The sequence below is a fragment of the Bufo bufo genome, chromosome 4 (assembly GCF_905171765.1).
Source record: "Bufo bufo chromosome 4, aBufBuf1.1, whole genome shotgun sequence".
In the NCBI taxonomy this organism is placed as follows: Eukaryota; Metazoa; Chordata; class Amphibia; order Anura; family Bufonidae; genus Bufo; species Bufo bufo.
In genome coordinates this window covers 134,254,420-134,267,721 of record NC_053392.1, presented here as the reverse complement: position 1 = coordinate 134,267,721, position 13,302 = coordinate 134,254,420, and the positions used below count along the sequence as shown (strand labels likewise).

At 45.6% G+C, this 13,302-nt stretch overlaps 1 protein-coding gene across 3 annotated transcripts in view; it reads left to right on the top strand.

Annotated features, from left to right (window-relative positions):
* DGKD (diacylglycerol kinase delta) overlaps window positions 1-13,302 on the top strand; it is a 141,589-nt gene that overhangs the window by 112,156 nt on the left and 16,131 nt on the right. For all 3 annotated transcript variants that reach the window (XM_040427949.1, XM_040427950.1, XM_040427948.1), the window contains 8 exons: window positions 935-1,031; window positions 1,940-2,050; window positions 2,138-2,234; window positions 3,822-3,929; window positions 4,011-4,124; window positions 5,575-5,709; window positions 5,789-5,955; window positions 7,868-7,973. In XM_040427949.1, coding sequence (XP_040283883.1) covers window positions 935-1,031; window positions 1,940-2,050; window positions 2,138-2,234; window positions 3,822-3,929; window positions 4,011-4,124; window positions 5,575-5,709; window positions 5,789-5,955; window positions 7,868-7,973 — 935 coding nt within the window. The remainder of the gene's footprint in view (window positions 1-934; window positions 1,032-1,939; window positions 2,051-2,137; window positions 2,235-3,821; window positions 3,930-4,010; window positions 4,125-5,574; window positions 5,710-5,788; window positions 5,956-7,867; window positions 7,974-13,302) is intronic.

The window sequence follows — 13,302 nt, the reverse complement described above, 5'->3', positions numbered from 1 at the left end:
CTCCATTGAAAGACAGTGAGGGACGGATCCGTTTTCTATTGTGTCAGAGAAAACGGATCCGTCCCCATTGACTTACATTGTAAGTCAGGATGGATCCGTCTTGCTCCGCAGTACATAGCGGACATAAAAATGCTGCTTGCAGCGTTATTCTGTCCGTAATGAAGACACAACCAAACGGAATGGAATGCATTCTGGTGTATTGCGTTTGTTCAATTCAGTTTTGTCCCCATTGACAATGGGGACAAAACTGAAGCGTCCCCCCCCCCCCCCCCCCCCCTGCTATTGAGATCCTATGACGGAATAGAAAGGGAAAGCGCAAGTGTGAAAGTTGGCTAAGATATTCTTAGGGCCTATTTACATGGATCAGTGCACAAAGCAGTGATCAGAAACCACTGTTTTTTCCCGATCATCGCCCAGTTGTTTAGCTGCATTTACATTCAGGAATAATTACCCCTGTGTGGGGATGAACGATCGCTACAGCAATCATTATCCCCCATACAGATTAATTCTTTATCTGCAGCACATCCTTCTTTACACGGGGCAATGTGCTGCTGAGAAACGATCATTTTAAAGGGAACCTGTCACCGGGATTTTGTGTATAGAGCTGAGGACATGGGTTGCTAGATCGCCGCTAGCACATCCGCAATACCCAGTCCCCATAGCTCTGTGGGGACTGGGTATTGCGGATGTGCTAGCGGCCATCTAGCAACCCATGTCCTCAGCTCTATACACAAAATCCCGGTGACAGGTTCCCTTTAAGTACAGTGTGAAAAATGCAGTCAACTTTTACACTGGGCAATTATTGGGAACAAGCATTTATATGCATTTTCGTTCCCAATGATGGTCGGATACTCGGCCTGTGTAAAAGAGCTCTAAGAAATTTATTGTGAATCTGATAAGGCCAAAAAGTAACAGCCTCTTTCGTTATTTGTAGGCATGAGACCAGGAATGACTGTATCTTTACCAGGGAACGCCGTCATGAACCGCTTCTTAATTAACGCTGATACCTTTAGCTCTGAACCTGATAACTTGTAAGTAGAGCTGATAAGAATATCACAAGGATGATAAGAGTTCACTCATGATCAATGTGAGTTGTCATTTTTACAAGCTCTTGACATGGTATTCGTCATGATGCTCAGCCGCATTAGATTAGATAAATTATCAAACTGTACGGCAGTTTCCAGATAAACTCAGACATTGAGCAGGGAATAGCAGGTACTTTCTTCCTTTATGTTGTCACATTATCTGTAATCTTTCATTTTTGATAGCTGTAACGGTAGTTAACTACACATGGCCCTAGCTGTCAGATAATGTCTGACTAATAGCTGGTTTTGTTTAAATATCCTCTATTAAGGTGCCCATACATCCTCAATAGCTGATGGAGTACGGTATATTGATTCCATTTATTTCACGGATCAAGTTTAATAATATTTCATTCTTTATTTTTAAATGTTAGGTTCTCTACAGGGTAGTAATAGTAGAGTAAGCAAACAACCTATATTCACACCATATAGTTCCAAATATGCCTAGAGGTGTCCATACACATTCAATAGCTGTTGGCTGAATACTCATTCAGCTGACAGATATCTCTCTCGACTCCTCCATACTCATACACGCTAGGTTCGGCTCAATGTATAAGTTTTCATTGAGGAGAAAGCCACTGCCAGACAACCCTGCAGCAGCTTACCTACCAGGAAAGCAAAAGGAAAATTTCAATATGCCCGATCCTTTTCTCCCCCGATATCATTTGTCAGTGGTCAGTCAGGAGCTTCCCATATACATTACATTGTCGGTAGGTTCCGCCAAAAGTAGCAGCTTCAGCCAGCAACACTCTAATGTGCATGCGGACCTTCACCCTGTTTGCCCGATATATTAAATCTATGATGTGGGCCATGTACTCTTGTGATGGAAGGTTTCATGCTTTTATGCTGTTCCTCAGGGATTGTTACTCAGAAAAATGTGTGATGAATAATTACTTTGGAATTGGTCTGGATGCAAAAATCTCCCTGGATTTTAACAATAAAAGGGATGAGCACCCGAGGAAGTGTAGGTGAGAAATGGCTAAAACATAAAACAGCCTTCCAACAAATCCCTTTAAAATCGGTTATAGTCATTTCTTGTGTTTCTTCAATGACAGAAGTCGCACAAAGAATAGGATGTGGTATGGCGTGCTGGGGACCAAAGAGCTTCTACAGAGGACATACAAGAACCTGGAGCAGCGAGTTCTACTAGAGGTTTGTATGTGGAAGCACTTCCCAATCTGTCTCCTCTGTCTGTCCCTATTGTCTTTCTAATTCTGTCACCTTTGCACCATAGGGTTGTTTGTGCGTGAAATAGCCTAAAGCTTAAGAAACACATAAACTATGTTACACCACAGATGCCTCACAATGAACTTGATCCTGCGTCAGCTTTGCTTTTTCCAACCTAATTTTGTGAGCACATTTTCCCTACGTTTGTTGCAGTTTGAAAGAAAATCATTGATGATCTGTGTATGTCAGCTATGTGTTTTTCAGCACTATAGATATCTCAGGTAAAACTATGATTTTAGAAGATTTGCTAGGCAGAGCTGGCCATGCACATGAGTTCCCGGTCGGCTGAACATTCATCTCCTTACTTAACCAAAACATGCATGCTTGGCTGAGCTTGCATGTATATTTCAGTAGGGTACTGATGCCAGACTCTTCTGAATCCAACTTGCCTTATCCTTCTTTTCTCTAATGTCTTCCATTGGGGAAATAGTTGGAGACCCCTTTCCTCAAGTTTGTTGGCTGATCTAGCCATAGCCAGTACGTTCGGTTTACTTTCATCTCTAGTATGGTCCAGCTTGACTGTGAAAGGGTTTGTCAAACTGCCAAAGCAAATTTAATTTGGCCTTGAAAGCAATAAAGAAAAATAGCTACTCACCTATTCAGCAGAGCTTCACTCCAGTACCGAGGGTCTGCTGTTTTACACAGCAGAGTACATGATCGGCGGGAACACCGATCACAGACATTTAACCCCTCAGACACTGTAGTCAGTTGCGACCACGCACCAAGATCAAAGGAGTCGTTCAGTTGTTATGGCAGCCTCTGGCCTTCTGAAGGTTCTGAGGCCTGCCATAGCAAAGTTCCTATGGAGCCCTTCCTGTTGTAGGACTCAGTAGGAACATAGTGAAACCCCATAGGCTGCAATATTAAATCATTGCAGTCTATGGCGGAGTGATCAGAGTATTAAAACACAAGAAAAACTATAAAAATGTGGTATCGATGTAATTGTACTGACCCAGAGAATGAAAGTAACAGGCCACTTCCACTATACAGGGAACGCCATTAAAAGAAACCCATAAAACAATTTTTGTTTTCCAATCCCACCCCGTTTGGATTTGTTTACCAGCTTCCTACTGCATTGTATGCAATATTAAATGGTGCCATCAAAAAGTACATGTCCCCCAAATAACAAGCCCTCATACGTGAATGGAAAAATTAAAAAAAAGTTATGACTCTGTGAAGGCCAGGAGTAAAAAATGGAAAATCGCTAGGTTTTTAAACCGGTTAAAAGAAATTAGACTTTCATACTCACGCATATTATTGATGATTGTAGAGCAGGGCTGACTGGGCGAGTGTATCCTCTTTTGCATGTGTTACGTATATCCTACATGTGTGTGTTTGCACCTTGGTTTACATTGTTTGGCTCCCTTGTTAGCAATGTTTATCTTCATCTTGCATGTCTCTGTGTCTGTCCCTAACACTGGTTGTGTCTGTCTCTCTTCTTTTAGATGTCTGTCTCTTTCTTTCTCAGTGGATGTGCGTGTCTACCTCCACTTACCCCAATGTCCCCCGCAGTGTGATGGGGTGCCCATTCCCCTGCCCAGCTTGCAAGGAATTGCTGTCCTGAACATTCCCAGTTATGCTGGAGGCACCAACTTCTGGGGAGGCAACAAGGAAGATGATGTAAGTTTCATGCATGGATTTGAGTCAGCATTGTAGGCTGTCATTCCAGTTTCTTATCGTTATTTTCCCCCTTGGTTTTAGACATTTGCTGCTCCTTCTTTTGATGACAAGATCCTGGAGGTAGTTGCTGTGTTTGGTAGCATGCAGATGGCTGTGTCCAGGGTTATCAAATTGCAGCATCATCGGATTGCACAGGTAACACAACAAGCAATATTGACACTGTAAGACACAGAAATGCAAAAACCAGGTATCTCGTTATTAAATATTACATTTCTCTGTTGGATCACCCAACCCATAATTTCTCAATTGAAATCATTTTTTAAAGCTTCTTTGTCTGTATACTGTATTGCTGATATGTACTTGTTATGACACTCCCTACTTATCTTTTGATTTCTATTTAGAACATCTTACTAATGTGTTCAGTGCTGGTAAGAGGTCCCTTCTACTGTACAGATTTTTTTTTGCCGGTCTGAACATTAGCAGGAATCAAATTAGCTAGACATTTTGAGAGCGAATCAAAAGCAATAAAAGATGGCACCATAACAAGAATGTAGCATTAAAGCATACCTGAGTTTTCAAAAAAAGTTTGCATAATGGCTGTGCTTCTTTGTACAATCATAACTGTGAAGGAACAGTTAAGTTTGGGCTTCCCTAGTGTTTTTTTGTTTGTCAGCCATACTATTCCCTGTTTCAGCTGCACAGCTAGTCGCATTTCACTCAGAAGCAGGGGTTCTCTCCCTTCTGCATGCACTCACTGCTGTCACATCCTTTCCCTTACTTCCCACTATGTTTGTTTTCAGCTGTGGAGCTCACATAAGGAGGGAGAGATTACACTTACAGAAAGGCAGGAGGCTCCTGTGATGTTCTAAAGCCATGTAGAAGCAGTTGTTTTATCAGGCTCACAATCTCAGCTAGCTCTGACACGCCATCTGCTGAGTCTCTGTTAGGTTAGTTTCACACCTTCGGTGTGAATTCCGTCAGGCTGTTGCGACAGACAATGCCGGGAATTGTCCGGACACAAACTGCAGCATGCAGCGGTTTGTGTCTGGCCCATCTTCCTCATTGTCTTCTGGAGTGGGGCTGGATCTCCATCCAACCCCATTATAGTTAATGGGGCCGGTGGGCATTCCGTCGGCATCCGGCGGTGTCAAATTCGGTGAATTCCAGCAGGCTGTTCTGTGCCAGAACAGCTTGCCAGAATTCACACCGCATGTGTGAAACTAGCCTTTCTGGGTACAGATCCTGCCCCACAACAGGCAAATGACTGCAACTTAGTGGAAGTGAGACCCCTAGTGGCCATGATCTTGCTGCTTTTTTTCAGGTGGATGCAGGCCTATTTTTGTCTTACATGATCTAACAGAGAAATGCAATGTGTTTTTTAATTTACAGATGAGATTACTGGGTAATAAATAAAACAGCATGGCCATGTACAAATAAGGGACCTGTTGTTTTCTTTAGTACTGCTCTTCTCATCCTATAAGCACCGGGTCAACCTATATCTAGTTTGAGGACGATAAAGTATACCAAAATGCTAAATCTTTTGTCCATGTATTTTAAAAAAATATATTATTTTTTTTACGGTTTTAAAAAGTGGCATTCACATCATTGCCCTGTTGACTCATTTTTTTTTTATGTTGTCCGGTAGTGTCGGACAGTAAAGATCACAGTGCTCGGAGATGAAGGTATTCCTGTGCAAGTGGATGGAGAGGCCTGGATCCAGCCTCCTGGCTATATCTGTATAGTGCATAAGAACAGAACCCAGACACTCACCAGAGACAGGGTAAAGCTTCCCGAAATATGTATAATGACATGTATTCTGTTGGCCGGGTCAACCATGTCTCACATGTTCATCCCTCCAGGCCTTTGAAAGTACATTAAAATCTTGGGAAGATAAGCAGAAGTGTGAACTTTCCCGCCAGACTTCCACTGCCTTGTCTCCAATCTCTTCTTACCCTGAAGCCCTGTCTGAAGAGGAGGCAGCCCAGGTCTCACGGTTTGGCCAGGCTGCTGGTGCGCTAATTCACAGGTAAAGGTCCCAATGGCTCAAAAACCATTTAGGTTAAGTGTATAAAGGAATATCCCTCCACAAACTGTAAAGAATAGCATTTTGTGCAATTGGGTGTATATAGAATGTATTATCCAGTATAACTCCCCCTGGTCTGGTGGATTCCTTTAGCATAAACTTTAGATTTCTGTTACTTGAGACCATGTTTCAGGTAGAGTTCACTAGGATATGCCCCGTTGTCTGATGGGTGGGACCCGCACCTATATCGAGAACGGGGCTCCGAAAGTGGTGGAGGGCACATTACGCATGCGCAGCCAAGTGACGTCACAACTAGTATCACTCGCCTAAGCGCGGCTAAGCCCATAGAAGTGAATGGGAACGGTGGCCGGTCATGCGCTGAACACCCCCATTCACTTCTATGGGGAGAGCGCTTGGTGGCGGCTGGACTGGAGCGCTACAGCCACGACTTTGAGGGGCTCCGTTCCCGATATAGGTGGGTGGAACCCGCACCTATAAGACAATGGGGGGCATATACTAGTGATTTGCCCCCATTGTCTGAGATGAGACAACCCCTTTAAACAAGAAATATACAGTAGTTGCCCTCATTGTTTGTGAGTCTGCAGTAGTTTCTGCATTAACCTGACAAACAGTCTTATAAAAATCTTGCAGAGAACACAGCGGTAAATCTGCTGATCTGCTCCATCTTCGGCTGGAGCCAGTCTGAGGAATGGAGGTTACTCAAGGGCTGGGCTTAAAATCTTTTTGTCCTACTGCATACAGGACACAGCAGGGAGGCTCCTGCTCCAGCCACTTTTCTTACAGCTTGTCACAGGACTCTGAGGAGGAAGAGGGATATGGCAGATCTCCTGAAGATTTCTTTATGTATTTCTCTGTTTAAAGGGTTTCTACCACCAGATTTTCGCCTATTTAGCTGTCTGACACTAGTGTCTGCTGTACCTAACCGTGTTCTTGTATTACCTTTGTCTGCTGCGGTTAAGCTTAAAAACGTAGTTTTATTGATATGCAAATGAGCCTCTAGGTGCTATGGGGGCGTCTTTTCAGCACCTAGAGGCTCCGTCTACTCACTATTTCTGCCGCCCAGCGCGTCCCTCCAGCCCGCCCCTCTCCTCTAGATTGACAGCCTAATTCTCTCCATCTCGGCCGAATTCTCGCGCCTGCGCCGTGTGCTTCTGTATTCGGCGCAGTGACTGACGGACCACTCCCTGCGCCGGCATCTTCCCTGCGCCGATTACGGCGCAAGGAGCGGTTTGACAGTCACTGCGCCTTATCAGTGAGAGGCTAGGTTAACTATGGGCGTTGCGTTCCCTGTAACACCAGAACACAACACAATGGAAAGTATAAGTATTGCCGCTCCTTAACTGTGCGTTGCGTGCCATATAGTGAAGCATATGAAAATCATGCTTCTTCACGGTCACTTAACGTGTTTGTTTTGCGGTAACGTGACGTACTGCATGCATTGGCCTTTATTCTTACAGTAAAGTAATTAATTATAACTTTTTGTGAATTGGGACATTTAAACTTGATTTTTTATTTTTTTTTATTTAGTAGGAGTCGGAGTCGTTCCATTTTTGATGACTCAGACTCCAGGTACCCAAAATTGCCTCCGATTCCGACTCCGACTCCACAGCCCTGCAATGTATGCCACTCCGGGACATATGGCCCGCTCACGGACTGTATGTCTCGGAGGGCATATGGTCGTGGGCATGAGCCATAACTGTAATATGAGACAAAATAGAAACAAAGAAAAGGAGGAGATGAAATGAGGAAGTGCTTTTCTGTGTTCCCGTAACACATGAATGGACTATAACTTTAACTGGGGAATAACTGGTTTTTGAATCTAAAAAGCTTTTGAATCCTAAAGTTTATTTATGTTAAATCAAGTGGGAGAACATACTTGTTTCTATGTTTGCAGCATTAAAGAAATAGCGATTTCTCATGAAAGTATGGAGCAGGAGCTGGCCCATGCTGTAAATGCAAGCTCAAAGTCCATGGAAAAGGTCTACAGCAAGAACTCGGAGGTAAGCTGCTCGTTGACTGCATGTTCTAATTTGGAGCCCAGTACTTAATTTTAGAAACATAGGGGGGGATTTATCAGTGCTTTTTTTAGTACTTGTGTGAAAATTCTGGCACACTCTATATATGTACCATAATTTGCTGCTTTGTGCGCTTCTAGTCACGCTTCTAAAGTGGCATGAAAATGGCCGGGCCTTAGCTGGAGGGACGCAGCCCCACTATAATTACGCCAGAAACTTGTGTAAATTCTAGCTCACATCTACGCCAGCCCCTAACTGGTGTAGATTTGAATTCCTAGCGCCCGGAGAGCCAGAAATGTGCCTAATTTATTAAGAGGTCTCTGACTCCAGAAGATCAAGTCTGGCAATGGTAACACCAGTCTTAAAGAGTAACTCAACCTATGCCAGGAGTTAGCAAACCTCCGTGGGCGCACGGGCAGGAGCAGCAATATGCGCTCCTGCCTGTACTCACTGCTGCTGCAGCCCCATTTATGAACTGAGCTGGCAGCGGTGTACAGAGAACTGAATTTTAAGCGCACAGGGAATGGTGGGGGAAAGTCTAATAAAAATAATAAATTAAAGGGGTTCTGCAGTTCCTTTAAATCTGATCGGCGGGGGTTCGACACCCGGTACCCCCTGCCAATCAGCTGTTTGAGAAGGCAGTGCCGCGGCCTTCTCAATGTTTACCGCAGGCACAGTGACATCACGACTAGTATCAATTGCCTGGGCGGGGCTAAGCTCCATTCAAGTGAACAGAGCTTAGCCCCGCCCAGGTCAGTGATACTAGTCGTGACGTCACTGCGCCTGAGGGAAACCGAGAGAAGGCCGCAGCGCTCCTGGAGCGCCGCTGCCTTCTCAAACAGCTGATCGGCGGGGGTCCCGGGTGTCGGATCCCCGACGATCAGATGCAGATGATCTATCCAGAGGATAGATCATCAGTTTAAAAGAACTGCAGAACCCCTTTAATTAATAAAGTATATTAGAAAAACTTTTATTAGGCCATTAGGGACATCTTATTAAAATTGTAGTTTTTCTTTAATAAATCTACCCCCTCAGCCATTCATGCTATGATTGAGTCAGCCAGATTAGTTTGGTCTATGAATGTTGGCCTACAGTCACTTATTCACATAAAGTGCAAGCCTCTGATCAGTCAAACCTGTTGTCCTTACATTCATATTTGTATAACATTTAGAGTTGTAAGACTACTTCTACTGAAATGAGGTGATGCATCAGAAGAAATCAACCCTTTTGCCAAGTTACCCCAGCTTGATAGCAGCTTAAGAACCAGCCTTAGAAGACAAATGAAAGTATTTGATTGTAGTATTTAACCCTTTCCCAATGTCAGTGTATACCTCTGGCATTGGAGTTTTCTCTGTAGCTTATCTTTAGATCCGTGAATATTAATGAGAGTAGTTTTTCAATGAGTAAGCATTTTTGATCCTCAGCAGCACCACCGCAGGAAAGATGAGCATTGCACAATGACCATTACAATGAATAGACTGAACGCAAGGATGTGCCAGGTCCTCTAGAGTGGTGCTTTTCAATGCCCCTCTTTGTTTTATCTACTAGAAGTGTTTTTTTTTAACAAAGGACAACCACTTCTTAGGCCTCATTCACACATATGTGGACCACGGTCCGTGAAAACCCGTCCTGCTGAGTGCACGAGCGCACGGCGTCATAGCAACCAATGACGCCGTTCACTCAACAGGACGGGTTTTCACGGACCGTAGTCCACGTATATGTGAATGAGGCCTTACTAAGAATTTCTTACTAGAGTAGTTGGAAGTAGGTTTTCTAATGGTGTCCGTACGCATCAGACGGCTGTCAGCCAGGAGTGCCTGTATTATTATAGAAGTAGGAGAATAATCCGCTGCCAGAACAAAGGATCAGTGATGTTGAAATTCATTATACAAGACCCTTCTTCTTCCCTCTGAGATCTGCCATCGCGGGAGATTCAGAACACCACAATACACATATGATCATCCAGTCCAGACGAAATTGTCAGGTTCATTTAATATATATGGTATGGCCACCTTAAGATAGACAACCCCCTTTAAGCTGGCTCTCACCCTGAGGTTTCATATGTTCAGTTCATTATGACGCTCCTTCATCTTCTTTCAGGTGATCAAGCCTCTAGTAGGTTTTGACTTTTTTTCTCTATCAATGTCTACCTATAGCCTTTAGTGTCAGCTAGATGGCAGCACTACTGTAATCATAATCCCTGCTTGAACAAGAAAGCAAGGCTACATTCATTTTCATGAAAAATGGACATACTGTAAGTTTTTCATGGCCTCTTTTGCAGCCATTAAAAATGTATGAATTCAATGAGTATTCCACACCTCCCCCCGGTGGCCCCCATTCTGCTTGTGTCAAAAAATAAATAATAATAATACCTCATCCACTTGCATGTGCAGGGATACTCTCTCTTCACCGGTGAGTATTATTATTCTTTTTAATTTAACCCCTGAAAGACCAAGTGTACCCCTTTCTCGTTAATGTCATTGGGGTGCACAGCACCATGGGTATACGCCCAGCTACCACTAGGAGGCGACACTAGATATTAAAAAGGTTGGCTCCGCCCAGGTGGGCTGTACCCTCTTCACAGACACTAGACTAATAAGTTTTAGTCTAGTGTCTGTAGGAGGCAGACACGACCTGCTGTTCTCCTGCAGGTCTTACTGCAACTTTTTTGCTTTTTTCTTAATTTTTTTTATTTTTTCTCTTCACTTTACAGGTGCAGGTTTTATCCTGCAGCAGGGGGACTTCATCGTAGAGGTCCACTTTATTAGCACCCCCTGCGGGCATGTACCTCGCCGGTCACCCAGTGGAGCATCGGTAATTCCACTCTAGTGCGAGTTTACCGAAAGGGTGACCCGGCGGCGCCCGAAGACGCCAGATGGTGAGTATGCTCCCTGCCCTAGTTAGGGACTCCTTCCCTCCCATCCATCCATACTCCCATCGGGGTCCCCTCCCCCCTGGCCATCCTTCCCTTCCTCGGCCTCCTATTTAGGCCTCCTGCACACGAACGTGTGCGCCTGTGGTCGTGTTCTATCTTTTTGCGGAACCGAAATACGGTAGGAAACCCCACAGAAGCACTTCGTAGTGCTCCCGTAGGGTTCCGTTCCGTGCTTCCGTTCCGCACCATTCCGCATCTACAGATTTGCGGAACCATTGAAGTGAATGGGTCCGCATCCGTGATGCGGAATGCACGCGGAGCGGTGCCCGTGTATTCCAGATCCGCAAATGCGGTCCGCAATACGGCAACGGGAAGCACACGTTCGTGTGCAGGAGGCCTTACTCTAGTCCCCGGCTTGTGCCTGGACTAGGCCGCGCCAGTTCCCGCCTTTTTTCCTGGCTTCCAGGATCTCTGTGTGGCTCATTTTCTCTCTATATGGGGGTCGCTATGACCCCCCCCCCCCTCCTTCCCTCCCCCCTCAGGGCATTCCTCCCTCCCATTCCTGGTCCCGCGGTGTCCGCCCACTTAGGATGTTTCATTTTCGGCTGCTGCATCTACTATAGTCCCTGACTTCAGCTGTGACAAGGCCGCATCTGTTGTCTGATTTTTCCCTGCAATTCAGGGGTTCTATTGGGTTATTTTTCTCACCAATGGGGGTCGCTTTGACCCCATTTCTGTGCATCCCCTTTTTTGTAGCCTTTTGGAGTTTTTTTCCGCTTCTCAGGACCCTGCAGCTTCAGCCCGCCGGGTGCCTCATTTTTGGCTACACTATCTACTCTAGCCCCCGGCTTCTGCCGGGACTAGGCCAAACTCTTTCCCGCCATTTTTTCCTGGCTTCCTGTTTTTTTCTAGGGGTGTTGCCTCCCTCATGGCCTTCTAGAGGTCTCTGCAGGGAATTTCCGGTGGGAGGACAAGATCTTCTTCCCAGAGGGTGCTTTCCCCCTTTTTACAGTGCCCCCTACCCGCATGTAGCGTCATTGGTGAGAAGTATTATCTTGGGCCCCTGTTTGGTAGATCATGCTGTGGCAGGCCCCCAGAAGAAACCTGAGGAGTTTCCCTTAGTGCTAGTCCCATCCTGGGAGGAAACCAGAATGCAGGGAATGAGCGGGACCTATGAGGGGAGACTCTAGGCCGCTATTGGACTCTGATATGGAACGAGGCAGGTAGCAAAGGACTCCCGGTGGGCCCGATGCTGCCACATAAGGGCAGGGAAGAGTGCCATAATATCATCATAGCTGAGAATGGGTGCAGGCTACGGTGGAGGTGAGGGACCCACATGGGAAGAAGGTGACCCCTGAACAGCACCCATTCTCAGCTATGATGATATTATGGCACTCTTCCCTGCCCTTATGTGGCAGCATCGGGCCCACCGGGAGTCCTTTGCTACCTGCCTCGTTCCATATCAGAGTCCAATAGCGGCCTAGAGTCTCCCCTCATAGGTCCCGCTCATTCCCTGCATTCTGGTTTCCTCCCAGGACGGGACTAGCACTAAGGGAAACTCCTCAGGTTTCTTCTGCCTCATCGGGGTATTCCTCTGTACCGATTCTGACTCGGAATAGAGCATTAGGCGGTCTTCCACCATACACAATCTCTCTTGGTGGTCAAAGACAAATGTCCACTGAGGAAACTCTCCTCTCCAGGGTTGGTGCCCCCTTTAGTGGATTTTCAGATGGCACTCCCCTGGTTGTACAGGTAATTATCCACACAGGTAGGTCAGCTTGCCGCCTCTCCAGTAGGTGGTGCTTTACCCGCCACAGTGTTTAGCACGCCGGCACACCTATGTGGTGTCCCAGGTACATACTTCCCCTTCACAGGGGGGTACTCTTACCACTGCCAAATGCTGTATCCGGCAGACTTTCCTGGTTCCAATGTATCTCCTTTTCAGCTGGAGTAATTTCACTATTACCAGGGGCTATTTTCAACACACCCTCCTAGTCCAAGAGTGTTTCAGGCCACTGTATTACTTCTCCAGACGCTGTAGCCAATACACCATCCTGGTGCTAGTGTGTATCACGCAACCATATTACTCCCTTATCAAGCCGAGTACCTGTACCATCTTTAGATGCTATAGCCATGTCACCTGTCTGGTTCTAATGCGCCCCATGCACCATATTACTCCATTATTGGGTGGAGTACCTATACCATATTCAGACGCTATAGCCATTTCACTTGTCTGGTTCTAGTGTGCACCATGCAGCCACATTGCTCTTTTCTTAGGTGAAGTACCTGTACCATCTCCAGATGCTGTAGCCATTACACCTGTCTGGTTTTAGTCTGCACTACACAGCCATATTACTCCTTTATTAGGTGGAGTACCTGTACCATCTCCAAATGCTGTAGCCATTACACCTGTCTGGTTCTAGTGTGCATCACACAGTC